A 21,419-nucleotide genomic window follows, 5' to 3' on the forward strand; every position below is an offset into this window, starting at 1 on the left:
CTAGCAGGTTTATTGCTGCATCATCAAATAATTTTTAATGAACGGATTGGATCCATTTAACATTCAGCAGGCCTACATAAAGACAATAGAACAAAGATATATATGAAATAAACAGTGCTTTTAGGTAGGTTTAATAGTTTTCATGTACAGAAATAAAGTAAACAAATGTAAAATAGCACTGCATATTCTTCACTATATAAATTAAATACATATTAATCCTTTATTGTAACAGACTTTATTGTGAGTAATCTTCTAATTTGTTTTTTATACATTTTAATATTTTTTGTAAGTTTAAATATGTATGAGATCTGCACTATCTCCTTTACTAAGGCAGGACTCTTATTTTGACGGGTGTTCTAGACTACGGACTGACAAGGAGTGCACGCAGTTATTTTGCAGATTTAAAGTTTGTCAGTTTATTAAGCATCCCCCAAAAAGGCATAAGATCTGTATGTATTTGTTAACAGTTAATTGTAATAAGTGTTTTGAGTAATTCGCTGTATGTTGATGATAATGCTACGGAGAGAGAGAGAGATTAATGCGCACTTCTTGTGCTCTGTAATGTTTAGCTTTTGTGGTGATTTGTTTGGAGTGAAAACGGACACAATAAACTTAATAAAATATCAGTAAAGTTTTGGTCATCGTTCGGATGGGGTCCGTTACACTTATGAAAGTTACAAAATTTATTTAGTTAAGAATAGTGTGCAATCTTTTGTTATTTGATTAACTTTAAAGCACAGAGAGCAGCGCTATGGTTACGCAACAGTCATTATAAAGCTCAGCGCCTTCACGCAGTTAATTAATAAACCATCAGTTTGTTATATCTGCCTTTTTCCTGCTACAGCCGATATGCCGATGGTTGTAAATTGAGCAAAAATCGGCCGATAAATATCAGCGCATCCCTAATTTTTTTTCAATGTTTTTCAATAAAGTCTCTTATGCTCACCAAGGCTGCATTTATTTGATCAAAGATAGTTTTAAAAACGTGAGAAATATTATCATAATTTAAAGGTGCAGTGTGTAAATTTTAGGGGAATCTATTGACAGAATGCAATATAATATACATAACTATGTTTTGAGTGGTGTATAAAGACCTTACATAATGAACCGTTATGTTTTTATTACCTAGACTAAGACATTTCTATCTACATGCACCACGGGTCCCCTTACATGTTAAGTCACCATTTTGCACCAGCATGTTTCTGCAGTAGCCCTAAACGGACAAACTGCTCGTTTTGTCACTATGTTGTTGTACTTCTTCTTCGTTGGTGTTTTTAGAGGCAGCTTGCATAGTCACTACGTTGAATATGCACAAAGTAGTAGTAGTAGCAGTAGTAGTCGTCATCATCTGGTTTATTAGAAGCAGATTGTTTGTCATTAATATAAACAGTCAGTTAAGTCTTAAATGAATATAACCAGTTGGGACAAAAAAAACTGAATTAAAATAATAATAATAATAATAATAATAATAATTCTGATCTACACATTAAGTTTGTAGATTAAATACAACCTATGTGTTCTGAGAGCCAGTGATGCACTTTTTCACATCCCATTAAATGCAATTAATGTGTCAATGGCCTCTTTCTAATTTAGTTGTTGCAAGAGCTTGTAAATTCTTTAACTGTGGATGACAAGTATGAATGTACGTAGATGTAGTAGAGAACATGGTGAAAGTTATTGGCAATTGTACCAACAACAACCTTACAGAGAAAAACTGACAACAGACAGCTGAGAGACAGACAAGTTGAGATATACTGTAGAAAATCCGCACACACAATAGCTGTTAACAGGTGGTGGGTGGTCCTCCCAAAGACAGGCCTGCTGGACACATTATGAGCAGGTTGGTGTGTGCGTGCCAGAACCCATACAGAGCACAAATTTGAGTAGCTGGATGTTTATCCAGTGGACATTGGTGAAGGGGAGAGATTACACCCCATTAAAGTGCAAGTTGGCCCATCTGCTTGACATGCAGGGCCTGAGAAAGTGATGTGGAATGAGCAGAATGTTCAGCCCAGAGACTGAGGGTCGACGGTGTGTGAGTACAAGCGTGACTGATGCAGTTGATGAAACCACTGTGGCATTGTGGTATTTAGAGCAAATATCTCTCGGGTGACAGTTGAGAGAAGTTAAGACACTATGTGGGTCCTCATAAATAACTACTATTTCTTTTGCGCTCAGATTCATCCACCATTCACATTATATTTGCTTTTATTAGTGCTTGTTTTCCCTATTCGCTTTCACCCTATAAACACAAAAAAAAGTTGTTGTATCCATACAATTGCAATACAACTGCATATCTATAACTAACAGTATACACTGCAGAGATACACAGGAGAGTTCCCGCTTTGCATCGCAGCACAGCGCTAACCTAGGATCAGGAGGGCATGTGGATCAAGTAAACCAGGGCCGGCTGACACACATTTGTCATAAACAGGGTATGTATTACCGGACTGGAGCTGGGATGCTTACTCAATATGGTAGAGGCATATGTAAGAACGGGAGGTGGGGGGAGCTGGGAATGAGATCCAGCAGATGAGGGAGCAGAGGTGGTGTGAAAAAAAGTGGCAGAAACTAAAGGAAGTGTGAACTAGTGAGTGATGCAAAAAAACAAACTAAAATAAACAAACAAACCACATAAGGAAGGAACGCTTAAGGGCAAGTGGAGACTGACGCACTGGCTGTCACCTCTAAAATTTACAATCTGTGTATGGTTGCCAGCAGGGGGTTTTAATTGGGCTGGGATAATACAAAACAGCATTCTCCAGCAAGAATGCGTAAAAAATAAATAAATAAATAAATAAATTCAATTAAATACAACATTGAATTTATTACACAAACTTTTAGGCTTCAAAGGCCATGAGGGTGAACTATACCTTTAATGTTTTTTGGGGGGTTTTTTATTAATATGAAAATATGAACTAATTTTTTTAATGAAATTATACTCTAAATAAGAAACTAAAACTGCCAGTAGGTGGGGGTAAATGTTAATAAAAGTTATTGAGTCATTCATTTATTCGATTCGTTCAAACAGCTGATTCATTCAGGAATGAAGTAAGTGGCTCTCTTTATGAATGGGCCATTCATAAAGTATTCTCGTCGCTTCATAACATTAAGGTTGAACCACTGTAGTCACGTTGACATGTTTTTAACTACTTTTCTGGACGTCAAAAGGTGCAATGACGTTGCTGCCTATGTGTGGATCAGATACCCTCAGATTTCATCAAAAATATCTTAATCTGTGTTCCGAAGATGAACGAAGGTCTTACGGTTGTGTGGAACAACATGAGGGTGAGTACTTAATGACAGAAATTTCATTTTTGGGTGAACTAACCCTTTGGTTCACCCGCTTGATTCGCTCAAAATGTGGATTTATTTAGAAACGAAGCACCGCTGTGTGTTGCTCGGAGATGCACAACAGTTCTACTCTGGCTTTGAAGGTAATATTCTGGTTGACAAAATTGAGCAAAAATAGACAATATTGTGTCTAAATTATAACACAATATCAACATCTTATTTATTGAACTGTTGGATAAAATCAATATCACATTTGCACTTGTGCTATCTGGGACAAAACCAGCACTTAGGGCCATTCTAACTGCATTCTATAGGCTACATAATGCAGTGAGTTGTTGCCCTGCTTCATGTGCCGTATGAAATGAATGTAGGTCCAGAGCAGGGAGTGTGCGTTAAATTTGTTAATAATTTTAACACGTTATTTATTAAATGAACATGTTAAATCGATAGCCCTAATATAATATAATATAATATAATTATATATATATATATATATATATATACATAGAGAGAGAGAGAGAGAATGTTTGGCTATCCATTCAATTTCCTGTATGCTCCAGTACGCTCCAGTTTTGTTACACTGTGCACACTCACACACTCAAAAAAATACATTAAAATTACTTTACATATTACTTCATATTTATGCGTCTGTAAAATGTAACAAAACATTTATATTTCAAAGAATCACTGTTCTTTTGAACTTTTTACTAATCAAAGAATCCCGAAGAAAAAAAAGCATCACTGTTTCATACATTAAAATAGAAAAGTTATTTTAAATTGTAATAATATTTCTCAAAATATTACTGTTATTACTGTATTTATAATCAAATAAATGCAGACCTGGTGAGCATAAGAGTCTTTCTTTTTAGTTTTTTTTTTTTTTCCCCTCGGTAATGGGTCACGTCATAGCTTGCTAGATGTTAGGTTGCCAGGATATGTGCATGTTTATTTACGTTGACTGAGTGTGTAGTTGTGCCATGAGGAGTAAAGCATTGCGTTAATCTATGGAAATGATACTGCCTATATAAAGTGACAGAAATGCAATGCATGAGAATAAAAATCGGGGGAAAAAAAATAGATGAGATAGGGTAAACACAAACCTTTCATAAAACCTTCTTTACACTGCACTTCATACATATGCAGTACATATGCAGTGTAAAGAAGTAAAGACTTCATACGAACATAATACATGCTTATGACACTACCAAACAAATTTTAATCGAATAACCTTAACTTCTATAGATATCCTTTGCTTGTTGTATAGGGAGGAATGAACACTGTGTAGGGACCCTGTGAATGAGGCTGCAGCTATGAACAGATTAAGATACATCTGCACACCTCCTCCAAATTGTAAAGACGTGATGCATATGATCACAGATCATAAATCCTGCATTGCTCTTTTATACAAAAAAAAAAAAAAACTTGGTAAAACATAAAAGATTAAGGTTACGAGCCTATATTTAGGCGCTGTTGACATTTGCGTGTGTGGCCACCGTCTGCATGTGTGTAAACTTTACGTGAGCTGGTGAGGGACGGCACCATCAGAACGAGTGTAAAATGACAGTGAGATCAGGGCTGTGATAGACCGGACAAGTGATTTATGGGTAAATAAAAAGGTGCAAATATTGTACAGTAACAGGACCCCTATGGAGGTGGTCAGGGCTAAGGTGTGTATATGGGCGTGTTTGTGGAATTGCGGTAACATGACTATGCGAGTGTGCATTTACAAGAAGAGTGATGTGTCCAACTTTATGTGAGTCCAACTTAATCGTAAACCTTCCATATCGATGCTCAAGCAGGTCAGCATGTGCATGTGCTGTATACGTGAGTTTGCCACCTGAAAAAGATACACACTGCCCTCTGATTTACACATTAAAATACCAATCATTTGCAGAGATAATGTTAAAACTTTGACCTGAACAGTGTGTATTTGTGTGTGTGGAACAGAAGGGGGTAGGGTGGAGGTGTGCATACATCATACCAAATAAAGCCACAGCAACTCTCCCTGAAGTTAATTGCTTTAACACATGGAGACACTGCCTACACAAACACACATGAGGGGAGATCTGAAGCCACAGTCAGATATGTATACCAAATTACCCATAAAGCATTGCTTTATATATATATATATATATATATATATATATATATATATATATATATATATATATATAGCTTATTCCTATAAAGTCTACAAGAAAAAAATGGATCGTTACAGTTTTTTTATTATTATTATTATTATTATTATTATTATTATTATTATTATTATTATTATAAGCTTTTTAATTGAGAATGAAATGTTTGTTAATATTATAAATTGTCCTTTGGGCAGCACTTTTGATTTATTAATAATTACCTTAATAAGAAAATAAATACTAAAACCAGGATTCTGGATTTTTTCAGTCTGTTGCTTGTCGTTTTATTATTTTATCATGACAATTTAAAAATAACCATTATTTATCTATGTATCTATCGTCACATTAATATGTTGATTTTCTAATATGAGATATTTATTATTATTATTATTATTATTATTATTAATAATGTTGAAATCAGTTGTGCTGCCTTATAATTTTGTGGGGGAAAAAAATATATAAAATATCCAAACATCAGTGATTGATTTATCTCTTGTGCTTATTTAAATAAAATATAAACTTCATGTATGCGTCAACATTTTTAATGTCACAGAAAAGTACTGCAAAAAAACAATCATAATGTCCATCCCATGTTTGTGTATATATCTATCTATATATATATATATATATATTATATAGGACGAGAAAGGAAAAAGATCGTTAAACTGCTGTTTGTGATTGTAAAAGCTAAAAAACAGAATAGCCCAGTATGTAGCCACAGCAAACAATGGGAAGACCTTGTAAGGGTGTAAATGTATCCACAAATATATGAAGCTGTTCTGTAGGGAGTGAAGACCAATCAGTGCACACTAAGTTGCCTTTATTTGTGTATGAACACTCAAGAGTCCTAAGCCAAAATTCTGTTAAGACCCTTCAGGCAGCTTCATTTCCTCTCTTCACCTTTTCTCGCTTCCTCTCATCTCCTCACTATTGTGTTCTGTCATTTATCTATTTTATGGGATTATCGAGGCGCTTCTCCCCTGCCCGCAATTCATTACGCTCCTAACTGCTCACTTAGGTTTATGCCCCTTTAAATCCCCCAACAGATAACCAACCAGCCTCGGTAAACAGATAGGGAGGGAGGGAGGGAGGGAGAGAGAGAGAGAGAAAGAGAGACATGTGGTGGGCACTCATCAGAGAAGGAATTAAGAGATGTCACGCGGCAGTAGCCATGGCAGTGAGGAGAGACAGTTAGTGGCGGTTTTTAACGCGGCTGCCCTCTTTCTCCTCATTAGTAATTCAATTTGCTCTTTATTAGCCACTCTTATCTCCTGCACAGAGTCCCTCTGGCTAACCCCTCCATCACCCGCCCTGTCTTTCCCGCCTGCCCCCTCTCTCTTCACATCCAACCCAAAGAGGCATCACCTGGCTGAAACAAGACAAAACTTCTTATTTCAAGACCTTGGTGGCAATAATATCAGAGAGAGACAGGCAAATTTACAGGTATGGGAAAGGAAGGCATTTCTATGGTAATACTGACACTCTAATGTGCACAGAAACAGACCGTAAGCGATTACAGTGAGATTGTCGGCTTGCCTTCATAGGCATGGGGTGGAGGGGGTGGAGTTGGCTGTAAAAACAGTGATTGCTTTCCATCAGGTTGGGCTTATATTCTCCAGTTCGTTAAAACAATCCAATTTGCAAAGGGATAATTACGCATTAGCTCCTTTTTATCTACTGAGTGAGAGCGCTGGCAGGGTTTGATAGTGTAGCCGTATTCGGCGGGCCACTGCTGCAAATTACCCGCTATCGGCACATGTACACCATCACGGCCCGATTGGGCAATTAATTAACTCCTCCTATCCCCAATGGATCCGGGCCATCACACCCAAACCTACTCCCTCTTAAACCAATCAGGCTGCTGAGAGCATGCTGCCCTCTGTTGGAGGTGTACAGTCAGACAATAGACTTAATTCATGATCTTCCACATTTAGGAGACACAAGAAATATCTGGTATTATATGGTCACATGTGTTAAACAGTTTTAAAGTCTGTTAAAAGCCAGAAATTTGCAGTTAAAAAGCTATCTACAGTAGAGAAGTTGTGAATTTTGCAGCAATAATGCACAATATTCAATGCAAGTCTAGTAATAATTGATAAAATAGTAGCTCACAAAGCCCATTCCCACCTCTGATCAAATCAGAACATTTATCTTATTTAAGTACTACCTAGTTACCACCAATGCTCACTCTAATGTGCTTCACAAATTTTAAAATCTGAACCGATTTTGATAACTTCAGGCATCATACACTTCCTGACTTTAATTGTTACAGAGAAAAATGGGCATTATACCCTAAACAACTGAGGATCACACACTACCAGACTTTTTTTATTCAAACACACGGGGAAACGTGCGACGAAATCAATGTGGTACAAAATCGGCTCAAAATATCATACATGTTTGATAACCTCTGACTGAACAGAATTATTGTAGATATCATCATACTATGTAATTTTCTGCAAAATCTGCACAAAATCTGCAGACTGGCTCTGACTTTCGGCAACGCGTCCAGACTACAAATCAGGGCAAAATCTGGGAAAAAGTTGAGTAGTGTATTCCAATGTTAGAAATGCATAAGTAGTAAGAATTATAAAGAATAATAAAAGAGTAAACAAACACCTGGTATATCCATAAGGATATATTAAACAAACTAAAATGACAAATTAGAAATAAAACGTGGAAAAAACAACAAGGGTCAGGCTGCGAAATGAGTGCAGTCTGTGTACCACTGATCTAGACAATACAGGCAAGTTTCTGAGATTGACAGGAAGTAGCAAAGATTTCCATGATCTCATCTACATTAAGACAACAGTACCCAGTGTATAGTTCATCTATGCAGCAGGTTTGTGTTTCCATGGGAACATAAAGCCCATCTCAACCCCTCTCAGAGGAATACAAACAAAGCAGCGATAATTAATTTTCCAGAGATTGTTTTCGTTAATTACTAATTAAGCCAATTAGTCACAGAGGGGGTAAAAACAATCTGTTCGTTTAAAAAAGGCAGAGGTAAAGTTGCAGTGTGTTTTGAGAGTTGCAAAGCATTTTGTGAATGTGCAGTCATAGTAACTGACCTGATCTTGAAGTCCCTAATGAGGTGGCGGTAACAGAGAGGCGGCGGAGCTTGTGTCTGCCAAATGAAACCAGCACTTTGGGCTGTGCTCGCCTGGCATTGGTTGGAGTCTTCACCGGAGTGTGTGTCCTCCTCCGCAAAGAATACTGGCTTCTTATAGTCTGCACAGTGGGGCTGCCTAAGGAGGGACTGCATATAGACAAACAAGCATTAAATGCTGTAAAAAATGATTTTTTTAATATTACAGAAGTCAATACAATTTAAGAGTATGCTTAGTTTGTTCAATTAAAGTGCAAAAGAAATTTAAAACACTATTTGCTGCCATCTAGAGGACATTTAAATGCAACTAATAATTATTTTACACTTTAAAGGGGTCATATAATACACAGGGTTTCCGCACTTTTTGATGAAAGATGTTGCAAAATGTTTCTCTGTTTAGTATTTTTAAAAATCAAATTACAGAGACTGTACTCACAAAGCACAGCCTATGAAATATTTCTAGAATTTTTTAATTTATTTGTATTTTTATTTTATATTTAAGGTTTTTAAATTTTATGAAGTAAATAAAGTTTTATTAAACTTTTTAAAAAATCCATTCATACTGTACATTGCAATGTTGTGATGTCTAAATGTATCTGTAGCATTTAGAACAACTGATTTTAGTTTTTTAGTGTTTTATTTTTAGTTTATTTAGTCAAAATAGTATAAAATTTTAATATTAGGCATTTATATATTGTCCATAACATCTGTTTTTAGTAGTAATATTGGTGCATCTCTAAAATTATTCATCCCAACTTCACAGATTATGGAACATTCCATTATGATCTTAAAGGCCAATTCACACTGCACCGACAGACACTGACCAATGCGGACAATGACCAGATTATAGTATGTCATTTCTCAGGGTACATTTATGCGACAATGATGTACTAAAAATGGAAAAGTTTGTCCTTTGCGTTTTTGTGCATACAGATGACAACAAAGTCAAAATGAACCCCGTTCACATGGATCTGCGAAAAGGACTAAAAACGCTATATTATGCATGCCTGGCCAGTAGGCGATGTCTCTTTGTAAAGAAACACTACGCTCCTATAGACAGAAGCTGTGTCTCATTTCAAAGGCTGCGTCCTCTGGAGTGTGCATTTAAAGGCTGCATACGTCATAGAGGCAGTCTTATTTAAGAAAAGTAACCATTAGATTGCAAAGTAAGAAAGAAATTAAAGTATTTTACACCTCACGAAGAATAACAGTCAATTAATTATGGTTACTTTTCTTAAATAAGACATCTTTGATGTATGCAGACTTCAAATGTGATCTCCGGAGGACGCAGCCTCCGAAATGAGACACAGCTAGAGCATGTAATATGCCTGCGCATAACATCATCGTTTTCACAAATTTGCATTTTTGTAGATTACAAGGACACAATAAAGGTATAGTTTTTTTCAAAAACTTGCACTTTAAAACCCATTTTCAAAAGTTTGCATTTTCAGAGCCCCAAAAGGCCGTTGTCGTTAAAAACGTTGTTTAGTTAAAAACGATGTCGTGTAAACGCCCCCTCAGACATTTCATGACCCAACAAACAACAAAAACAAGCACCGACCAATGGCAACAGACACCGATAGCTGTAGCACACTCATCCGACAAAACCCGACTAAGTGCCAGATTTACTAAACAAGGCAAATTAGCGTGAGAGGACAATTCCAAGTAAGCGCCAATGGGAGTGGTTTTTTGGCGCTTTAAATAATTGCGCAAATACCAGTAAATTGACTAGCGCAAACCTTAGTAAATCACTTTGCATGATTCATTTAAATCCTCCCATAAGTGTTGCGTCTGAAAGGGAGACTCCTACAAATGCATATGCAATAAGGTTAGCCGCAAAAATAACTGTCCATGCCTTTTCAGCGCTAATTTTAATTTTTCACTGCATGTCTTTAGTAAATCCTGACAGTAGTTTTAACGCCAAAAGAGGGTCGCGGTGGTGCAAGCTGTTACTAAAAATGGCGCTAAGTGTATATTGCTGCAGGTCAGCGTCTGTTGATGCAGTGTGAATTGGCCTTAACAAAGCAGAACCTTACTTGATAACAGATTTTCTGATGATCTTGGTTCGGCTCCTGAGCTTGAAGGCACCAGCGGACAGTGGAGTGGTAGTAGGGTTAATGCGGGCTGGGCTTAAGGACACTGCCTTTTCCCCCTTTTGACCATTCTTATTAGCTGTCCATCGATACACTGTGCCCTTATGGGTAGTCCTAGAAGTTGAGCTAAATGTATTTGCCGTTGCATTTTGTCCAGCCGCCTTCCAGCGATAGCGGCTAGCATGTCCAGCAAGGGATGTAGATGCACCCCCAGCTCTAGATTTTTTGGATGAAGTTGTTGAGGTTGTGGCGTATCTCTTTTCTTTCTTGGGTCCCTCTGGTCCACCTTGAGAGGTTCTTACAGGGGCTTTAAGAGATTTGGGAGAAAGAGGCTTGCGTAGCATTTTCGTTGAAGTGTTTGCTTTCCCAGCTGTTGATAAGGAGCAAGATGAAGACACCCAGGTGTACTTTGAGGTCTTAGGAGTTCCAAGGGAAAGATTAGGCTTTCGAGACACCCTCTTATTGGAGCCGGAGACTCTTCTGACAGTGGCTGTCCCAGGAGAGGAACCAGAGGCTGGGGAGAGAGAAGTCACTGGCTTAGGTGAGCTTTTTGTGTTTACCATCTCTTGGTTTTTCACCCAAGTAAACAGAGATCTCTTATGGCATGGCAAGGCTATACGTGTCTGAGTTGAGTCTAGCTTAAGTTGGAGCTTTGTGGGACTCAAGGAAGCCTGAGACTGAAGGAGCTTTGTGGGACTCAAGGAAGCCTGAGACTGAAGGAGCTTTGTGGGACTCAAGGAAGCCTGAGACTGAAGGTTAGAAGCAGAAGAAGCTATAGAAGAATCTTTATTGCCTGATGGCATTACGACAGTCCTATTGGATAAGGCAGCAGTGGGGAGGTGTGGTTTGACTTGAAGTTGAACTGGATGTTTGACAGTTGAAGGGATAGAGGGATTGTTCACAGCTGAGGATGATTTCAAAGTGGGTTTTATCTTCCTTTCAGGCTCTGATGATGAAGTAGAGTCAGTTTGTTCATTGGTAGATGAACAGCCATGATCGGTTTTTCCTGTTGCAGATATAAGCACAGTTCTTTTTCCACTGGCTTCACTTTTCCTCTTCTTTGAAGTCTCACTTTGGACACTGAGCGAATATGTTGCAGATTTACCCTTGGTTTGCTCAGCTGTCAACTTTTTAAATAAAACACTATTATTCCCAACAAGTCTGACATTATCCTCAGTAGCAGTGGCTCCAGATATAGTATTGTGGTGAGGAGGCTGGTTCAGGTGGTCCATAACTGAGTGAGACACATGACTCTCAACGGCCCTGTTGGTCTTGTTGTTAAGGGAGTATGTTTTCCTCCAGCTGCCAGAAGAATGAGGCACATACGGCTGTGGCAGTGATGAATATGACTGTGTGTAGTGTGAGGCATGACCCCGACTTTGGCCCCTCCTTGAACCGTGTCTGGCATGACCCCACTGGGCAGAGCTTGAGGGAATGTCACCGTGAGTACTTTTGTAGTCATTAATGAGGTCTGCAAAGTAAAGAAGTAGTGTGTGAAATTAGACAGCATTCAAAGTCATGAGACTAAACTCAAGCTCAACTGACTAGATAAAAAAGGAGTTTGATAAACTTCAATCAATGCAAGATCTGATTCTTGAGATAAGGGACTAAACATGTCCAACACACAAAAGCCCTCTTTATGTTAAAATTGAAGTAATTCAAAAAATAAAAAGTTACATCTAAAGGAAATCTGTATACTCAGAACATTCACTGCTTTTATTTTTAAATAATTTCTTTAGTATTATTTTAGATACATGCTCTATACTTAAAAAATAGATGTGATTTAACCTGTCCTCAGCATGAGATCATAATGTAAAACTGCCAAACAAGTGATTAAAAATGCAACAAATTCAAAAATATACATGTAAACTGAAAGACAGAGATCTGTAATATATGAAACAATAAAAAAGAATGCCTAAATCTTGAATTATATTTTCTATACAAAAAAATGCCTATCAAAGTTGTGTCCTTACATAAATAACATCTAGTGTCACCGTAAAATCAAAATTGATGATTTTTTTTTAATAGAATATTACAGTTCTTAATAATCTTTTTTTTTTTTTTTTTTTTTTTTTTTTTTAACAACCTGTCACTCACATGAGACCATAGCAATAGCAAACCCTGATGTAATGGACTTCATAGAGAGCGAACATGTCAGTTGCCCACTGCTTAAGTCATGCAGGTCAGGCACAAATAAAATTTTGATGCGGTTTAAAGACAGGCTACAGATCCTTTGTCAACCTTTTGAAAGAAATATTTATATATATTTTTTTCAACTTATTGTGTTAAAATATTAAAAGTTAAAACCTGAACTACAATGAAACTGAACTACATGATATTATGTCTGATTTACCTAAGAACATATGTTTAATATTAAAAAGGAGTGTAGAGAATTAGGGAATTTAAAAACTGGATTGGTCATAATAACCCTAACCCAGGGGGGAAAAATGTATTTTATCACTTAGCTCCTTTACTGAACACCATAATTGAAGACTTTACACTGTTGGATGGATGAAATTAAAATAGCATGCTTTTTAATGCGCCTGAGGGAGTTGACACAAATTAAGATATGAAGTGAATAAATGTACATTTATTCATTAGACCTTTGTCTACAAATATATAAATTTGTAATAATATGTATTAGCCTATTAAATACTAAAAACTAACATCTAAAACATGTCTTGACCCTTATCTCAAGAATCAGTGAGGGAATGATTTTTCAGTTGTTATTTTTCCATTGTCAACGGCATTTAAAAAAAAATAAATAAAAAAAAAAAAATAATAATAATAATAATAATAATAATAATAATAATATGTCAAAAACTTGAATTTCAGCTAAGTAAAATAATATAGTCGATAACTATAAAGTCAAATGCAAAGTGTAGCCCATGTAATCATAAAACCAAAATTATGGAATATATGCATAAATGATAAAACAAACACTTTGCTAGAATATATTGTATTGATTGTATTGTTATGTGTTTATAAAGGCCTATACCTTACAATGTTGCAAGAAATTTTGATGTAATTGTGGTTTCAAAGTTTACAGATTTTAGAGATCATCGTTTTTAACCATATTGTATTTTTCATCAAATGCATTTTATATTAGCTACATATTTAACAGCCATCAAGAAAGCAAATACATGTGACGGCAGTCTGAAGAGAATGTTATATAGAATAGAATATTATTAAACATACCAAATGTTAATAACATAAACGAAGAGAGACATTCTCCATTTAAAAAGAAAAGAAAAGGGCATTTCTGTCACTGGCCTGGACAATTTCTGAACCTGTTCTACAACAACAAGCAGCAAATAACTACCAACAGCGAATTAACATATCAAAAAAAAAAAAAAAAACATAATCATCTCAAAAGGTGTTACACAGTACTAGCTTTAGTGAATAACCGTTAGGTCAGCCACACTGTTTCTGGACGCTTCTTTAAATGTGGCTAATAACGAACGTAGGGTTTGGGGAAATGATGAAACCACATTTGGATTACGTTAGAAGATCGATATATAAATAAAATATTCACACTTACTTTGCAGCTCCTCTATTTCTCTCTTTAGTGCTTCACGTTCAGCCATCTTCACACCAAAACACGGCTGTCATAAAACCGCGACGACGCCTGTGATTACGTAAACAACCAGCATCCAATCACAACACCCCTCTCAACAGATGATTCTATAGTTTTGGTTTTGACTAAAATGAACTACGCCTGGTTGTACGAAACTTTGTAGACTGACGATATGTCTGGAGAGTAGTATTATTTAGAGCAGCAGTATATTCCTCTGACAATCACACTATCTTTATTCTAGTAACCCTTTTTTTGTGTGTATTTCTTATTTGAAAGAAGATTGACAGTTTCTAACGTGTTTGGTTTTTGGATACAGAAATCGAAAGTACATACTGATATCGGTAAGTAATGAGCATAATCAGCTCAAATGTTTGCGCAATTTTATTGGGAATTATTATTTTAATGATGTCACTTTAGATTAGTTAACTTGTTTAAAAACTTAGTTGCATTCGCCATATATTCTGCCATGTCAATATATCAATAAACTATTAACAAGTTACTATCACAAACTATTGACTGTTTTACAGAGGGTGTCTACACAGCTCTTCTTATCTACCGGCGCAGTTGTTTGAAATTATGTTGTTTTGTTAATTTAGAAGTATTTGAATGAGAAATATGCATTGCTCAGAGGAAGTGAGCAATTAACTGAAGACTCCAGTGCTACAGGCCCATGCCCACACTGGAAACACTGGTGTCAACCCGAAAGCCTGACATACTTCAGTTTTCCAAGTGACATTTTCAAGTAATGGCTTCAGCTGAAAACAAGATATACTTCATCATAACTGCAAAACCACCTTCACCACATGGGTACATAGAGGCTGGTGAAATATGCTATATAGATAAACAACGATTTGAGGCAAGGCAAAAGAGGAACGACACAGACATTTTACCTGTTGTTCGTATAGGCTTATTTTCAGATACACTTCTCGATAAAGTTCTTCTGAAGCCACTGACGTGCAGATCAGCACAATTACTGCTAGCTCTTGAATCAAATGAAGACCGATTGTTGGCACTGAAAGATCATAAGGCTTTAGAGGATGCTTCAAATTTGTCCAAAGGCTGTCAGGTTTATGTGGACTATAAAGGGAAATGGCTCAAAGGTGTGATTCGATATATTGGCAGTATCACGACGTACATCTCTGATCCTATAACAGGAGTTGTCTTTGGGGTGGAACTGCAGGTGAGTAACCTGTGTGTGTGAGTGAGAATGTGTCTGTAGTACTGTAGAAGAGAGAATAGAGGTTGAGTTTTATGCAAGTCCTGTATTCTTATCTGTTCTTAGGGTGAACATAAAGGAAAAGGCCAAAATGATGGTTCCTTAAACCACAAAACTTACTTCACATGTCCTGCAAACTCAGGCATTTTTGCCCCTTTTACAAGAATCAAACCAGTGGATCATAAACCTTCAGCACCACCACTACCAACTCAGTCTTCCCCGTCCATGACATCTACTGAGCCTCTCAATGTTGGAGACAGAGTAACTTTTTTTGGTGACAAAAATGCTCACCATGGCATGGTTATGGCTATAGAGGACAGCCCAGATGGTAAAATGGTTCTCATATCAACTGTGAGTACTGACCTTTCATTAGAGCAATCCAAACAACATGAGGGTGATTAAATAAAGACAGAAATTCTATTTATATTCTATAAATATTCCTGTAAGGGCTCGCTCACACAGAGCGCGTTTTTGCTTTGAAAATGGTTTTGCACGTCCGTCTAGCGTGTTTACATAGAAAAACAATGGAAAAGTAGCACTTTGGAATGGAAAATTCTGTGTGAACAACCCCTAACAATTTCTTTTAACACTTTCCTTAGAGCTGAAGATAAATCTAAAACTTAGACTTAGATATACGTACTTTAATAATCCCATGAGGGACATTTTGATATGTAACAGCAGCATTAAAAAGAGCAGTAACGTTACAGGTCAACTAAATTTAAATTAAAAGAATATTACAGATCTGCATCAAACACTGGATATTAGATGATTTATTAGAGAATAAAGTATGTATAAGAAAAACAAATCAGTATGTACACATGACATTCACCTGTCACACAAAGATGAGTTTTAGTACAGTGTTATAGTAAAAGGTCTGAATGATTTCCTAAAACATTCCTCTTCTCAGGATAAGGATGAAGAGGGGAAGCAAGGAGGAGAGATGAAAGTCCCACTGGATTGTGTAATTAAAGAGGAGCTGTTAAATAAAGGTAACATATGCATGTGCCACCACATGTGTTCATATAACACAGAAGAACACATTGTACAATCAGGGTATAAGTATTTGGGAATGGACATTTACATGAACAATAATTTCTATTCTTTCAATAAAATGGAGTTAGTTTCATAAAATGTTTTTTGTTTTTGTTTTTTATGACCAGATGAAACTGAAAAAATGGACACTTCTCAGAGCCCTGATATGGGGGTTGTTACTGATTCTGAAGAAATTTCTGTTGACTCCCTAGTGCAGTTAACTGTGAGGGAAAATCTAGTTTATGGAATTGTACGCTGGATTGGATATTTACCTGATTATCCTGAGAAGAGTGCTTTGCTGGAAGTGGTATATTCTCTATATACTGTAACAGTTCAACTGTTGTCATCTTTCAGGAATTCCTGTAGTTCTGAAATAGCCAGCCAATTGTTAAATTCTTTAAAAAAACAAAACTGTAATATATGTATTTGTTCTTAGGAGGAAGGCACTGGAGTAAGTGATGGAACATATAAAGGAAAACAGTACTTTAAATGTCCTCCTCAAAGTGGTTTATTTGTGAAACTGTCATGTTGTCGGCCTGATGATCGTTTCTATGCTGCAAAGAAGAAGGTGTTGAATGGACACTCTGGTAAGACCTTGTTTGTCCTCGCCTATAGATTTTTTGAAATTACAACATACCTAAAGAGGGTGTGTCAGGTGTTTAGCAGTAGATAGTGAAACTTTCTCAAGGACTGCACTGGTAGATTATGGCCACAATGTATGTCACCACCTGCTGTAGTGCAACTTGTGGAACTTTACTTTTGTGCCTCATTATTCTCTGTAACAGATGCATCTGTGGAAGACGAGAATGTACCACCTATTAGAACAGAAGATGTGTCAAAGTTATTGATTGGTCAGATGAAGGGCATTCAGGGTCACTGCAACTCCTGTTATATGGACTCTGCCCTGTTCAGGTTAGAGCTTCTCATAGACCCACACTTTAAATATATCAGTTTGCATTTCCCAACAGTTGAATAATCATTTCCCAACATTTTTTTTTTTTTTTTTTTTTTATCCAGTGTGTTTTCCTGTTCATCAGTTCTGGATTCTCTGCTTTTTAAGTCCACGCAACATCAAACCATTCAAAGCATTCTACTAAAAAGCATTGTCAATCCTCTCCGCAAGTGAGCTTTCAGCTTTGTATTGATTTTTTTTCTAAAATTGAAAATTGAATGAAGTTTCAATCACCTTTACAGCACATATATACATACAGGAGAGCTCGAATAACAACATTTTTTTTTCTCATATTTACAGACAAGGTTTTGTATCAGAGCGCAGTGTGATGAATCTTCGGAAGCAATTACAAAATCAGGAACGCTGCCCCACTTACACCACAGATGAGAAGGGTACGCTATCTTCTTGATGTCATAGCCATATTCAGCGTTGTTAACTATGTCAGATTTCAAACAGAATATTGAAGGAAAATGTCCAACTGTACATTTCTCTGCAAGTCATCAAAACGCAGATCCAAAATATTACACAGCTGTTGCCACAAATTATTTATATCTCATTATCTATAAAAGATCTCTTGGCTGTTTTATGGAATTGGACTAAACATGGTGTTTTTCTTGATGTGTGCAGATCCCGAAGAGTTCCTTTCTCTCATCATGCAAGAGATTCTCTCTCTAGATCCACCGCTTAAACTCTGGTAGGGCACTTTTTCATTGATTTTAACATATTTTTCAGTAGGGATGGGAACCATAAGGAATTTAGCTTTCTGCTTCTTTCGTGATTTCATTGATTATTCCTATTACTTTTTGAGGTAGTGCAAAATAATTAATCCCAACTATTATATATTTACATTATAAACAACAACACTAAACAAAAAAAAGTTTTTTGTAATATATAACGGCCTATTTACACCTGGTCAATTAATGCGTTTTCTCTGATCAAACAGCTATCTGATTGTGAAAAGACCAGGTGTAAATGCCCTCTGAAAAGCATTTATGTGGCCAAATGTAAATGGAACAGATTTAAGCTATCTGCTCAGTAAAAACGCATGAAGTGACCAAGTGTAAATAGGCCCTTAAGTATCAATATATTATTACACTGAATCTATGTTCCTAATGTGTAGCCTTTAACTACCCATTGGAAACAACTAATATTTTAGTATGCGTATAAAAAGTTTCTTGATTCCTACAAATTTTCAGAGATTACTTCTGCAAAATATGTCTTGGCTCCTTGAATCCCTTCTAGTTTATAAAAGTTTTTTTGAGTTTATGTATTAATATATTTGTATCACTTTATCTGACTTCAGCAGCCTATCAGGAAGTAGACATAAAGAGCAAAGTTGTTACTACTACCAAATCTTTATGGATTACAACCACCATTTGGTCCTGCCGACAGTTCAACAGCTACTGGAACATTCGTTTTTCAGCAACAGTCTGAAACTAGCAGAGGTATCATTCTTCTCTTTGCATGTTTTGTGTTTCTGCTTTCAGTTCTTTTCTTTGTCCTATTTTGGTAGGACATTACATGCTTGACCTGCAGATGGTACTGTTTCTCTCTGCATAAATATTTCTGGTGTGACCCAAATGGATATACAACTTGTATGTGTTTTTCTTGATATCTAATTGAAGTGGATCCACAATCTATATGTATAATTTATTGTATGATCAAACTGTTACATATTCCTCCAGGTGCCTGCCTGTCTGATTCTTACTATGCCTCGCTCAGGAAAGAGTTTCAAAATGTTTCCAAAAATCATTCCTTCTACAGAATTGGACATCACAGGTCTTCTCGCTGAAGGTAACTTGTCTTAAACGTTTATACAAATATTAATATCTCTGGGCTTTCCTAGTAATGTATTTCCTGGTTTCTATGTGGTCCATGGTCCTGAGGTGTGTGTTTATGTACAATTGTTCATTAGGTCCTCAGCAGTGTGTTTTGTGTGGTCGGCTAGCAAATGAAGAGTGTGCTGAGTGCTTCAGAGATGCATTGTTTAGTGATACAGGATTCAAATATTTCTGTTTGAAATGTTCCACTCAGGTAGGGTGTTAAACATTCTGCATTTATCTGAATATTCTTTACAATATATAATGGTAAAAAAAGTATAGTTAAAAACACATTTTATCATTCCCCCTGAACTGTACATTTCAAAATAAATAATTTTCCTTCATTTTAATGCAACATAAACTATCTTGGAATTGATTTGTTTGTGTAGGTTCACTCTCACCAGCAGCGTCGAGGCCACATAACCAGAAGCCTGCATCTTCCTCAGGGCTTCTCTTACTCACAGAGTTCAGGGTCTGATCCACGCACTCCTCCACGGGAGAAATTAGAGCTCTTTGCTGTGCTGTGCATAGAGACCAGCCACTATGTCTCATTCGTCAAATACGGACCTCAGGATACTGACTGGATCTTCTTTGATAGTATGGCTGACCGTGTTGGTAAGTGAATGTGTGTGGAATGTGTGCTTGGTTTGAGTTCAATGCTTTTGGTGAGTTTGCACGTTAGATCATACACTTACCTGTTTGTAGGTGAAAGCAATGGCTATAATATCCCAGAAGTGCGTGCATGCCCAGAGGTTGGCCAGTACCTACATATGTCTCTGGCTCAGCTGGCTAATCAAGTTCCTCGAGAGATGGAAGGTGTGGCGAAGCGACTCTTCTGTGACGGCTACATGTACCTTTATCAGAGCAAGAGCATGTCTCTGTATCGATGATTAAATCAACATGTACATATCAGTAAATGAGAATGTGCAATCTTATTACCTATTACTACACCTGCTTAGTATTGGATTCTAATAATAATATGTTCTATTCAAGGGAATCATAAAACAATATGCTTCTGCTCCATATTTGAGCATTTATGAGTCAAATATTTCCACTTTCTGTTGAATTAGTTTCCCATATGGCATTGCCTGGGTGGGCGGTACATACTCTTTAAACACGCTGGATGAGGGTGATGCAGCTGATATCCTTTAAGTGATTTAGACTTGAAAAAAAATTACTCCAATTCTCAAAGTGCCTTGTATGTATATATGAAATAATAATAAAATAATTTCCGACTCTTTAAAATCTTACCAAAATGGAAAGAGTTTTTATATTTTATTTTCAAATGTGTATTTCTGAACTGTGAGACCTAGTGTAGATTGCTGCCTAATTCTTGTTAATAGAACAAGATATTTTTTGTTTAAATTTAATACTGACAAGATAAAGATTTATTTTCCATTAAACATCGATGACTTACTGATCTTAATTTTCAATTGTTATTGGGTTTTCTGTATGAAGGTCCATTCTGTATGAAGCTTTCTGGCTACTGAATAACATTGTGAGCCATACTGTATGTAATCACACTGTCATAAATTATCTGTCAACATATTTTGATTTATTTAATTGGACAGCCATTCATTATGCTTTCTGTGTTTCTCTACTGTATATGATTTCATTCCAATGGAAGAGATCAAACAATAAATAAATATATCTTGACAGGAATTATATCCTCTGTGTTTTCTTTCTCTCTCCCTCGGTGTGTGCTTGTGTGAGAGCAATAGATCTCAGCTCATTACATTTCTTCCCTTATCAAACAGGGATAAACCTGGATGAGCCTGCTTGTTTGCGTCTTTCACTACATCAACCTAAATTGTAACTGAAGGAGCAGTAGTTGTTTAGACAGCAAGGGGTTAGGAAAAAAATCACAACAGGGCTTCCAATGAAATCTTTCTTTAAAACTGGAAAAGTAAAAGTGGTTTATGATAAATCTGTGCTGTCATTCAGAATACACTTGGATTTAGGTGCATTAAGCAACAGACTTCACTGTAAACATTTGCAATAAATTATAATATATTTATAGACTATATATTATTATTATTATTATTATTATTAGCCTATTTGCTAAAGAGTGCATTTTGGCAGTGTTAATAAATGATTAGCGTTTTTAAAGAAGTACTTAAGTGAGCAGAAAATGCAATCTAAATGTAAAAACAGGAAATGAGTCGCACAATTACAAATGATCTGATATGAT

The 21,419-nt window shown here is 36.4% G+C and overlaps 2 protein-coding genes across 5 annotated transcripts in view; one reads left to right on the plus strand and one right to left on the minus strand.

Moving 5' to 3' along the window:
• The window catches only part of zc3h3 (zinc finger CCCH-type containing 3), a 72,478-nt gene extending 58,164 nt beyond the window's left edge, over nucleotides 1-14,314 (minus strand). Inside the window, exons 1-3 of the mRNA XM_051896690.1 lie at nucleotides 14,173-14,314; nucleotides 10,575-12,102; nucleotides 8,501-8,688 (exon numbers count right to left, since the gene is read on the minus strand). Of these exons, the coding sequence (XP_051752650.1) occupies nucleotides 8,501-8,688; nucleotides 10,575-12,102; nucleotides 14,173-14,218 (1,762 nt within the window). The 5' untranslated portion in view covers nucleotides 14,219-14,314. The remainder of the gene's footprint in view (nucleotides 1-8,500; nucleotides 8,689-10,574; nucleotides 12,103-14,172) is intronic.
• cyldl (cylindromatosis (turban tumor syndrome), like) lies at nucleotides 14,315-20,890 on the plus strand. Of its 4 annotated transcripts, none has more exons than XM_051896691.1 (15): nucleotides 14,315-14,549; nucleotides 14,736-15,388; nucleotides 15,491-15,775; nucleotides 16,332-16,413; nucleotides 16,585-16,763; nucleotides 16,893-17,043; nucleotides 17,242-17,368; nucleotides 17,474-17,578; nucleotides 17,709-17,800; nucleotides 18,036-18,102; nucleotides 18,712-18,853; nucleotides 19,094-19,202; nucleotides 19,324-19,442; nucleotides 19,618-19,843; nucleotides 19,934-20,890. In XM_051896691.1, exons 2-15 carry the CDS (start codon nucleotides 14,954-14,956, stop codon nucleotides 20,116-20,118), a joined length of 2,304 nt encoding a protein of 767 aa, XP_051752651.1. In that variant the 5' UTR covers nucleotides 14,315-14,549; nucleotides 14,736-14,953; the 3' UTR covers nucleotides 20,119-20,890. The 4 variants fall into 4 exon arrangements, with proteins under 4 accessions (XP_051752651.1, XP_051752653.1, XP_051752652.1 ...); XM_051896693.1 differs by having other exon boundaries at nucleotides 14,323-14,549; nucleotides 18,715-18,853; XM_051896692.1 differs by having other exon boundaries at nucleotides 14,333-14,549; nucleotides 14,805-15,388.
• The last annotated feature ends 529 nt before the right edge of the window (nucleotides 20,891-21,419 follow it).

Source organism: Ctenopharyngodon idella, chromosome 6 (genome assembly GCF_019924925.1).
Source record: "Ctenopharyngodon idella isolate HZGC_01 chromosome 6, HZGC01, whole genome shotgun sequence".
NCBI lineage: Eukaryota > Metazoa > Chordata > Actinopteri > Cypriniformes > Xenocyprididae > Ctenopharyngodon > Ctenopharyngodon idella.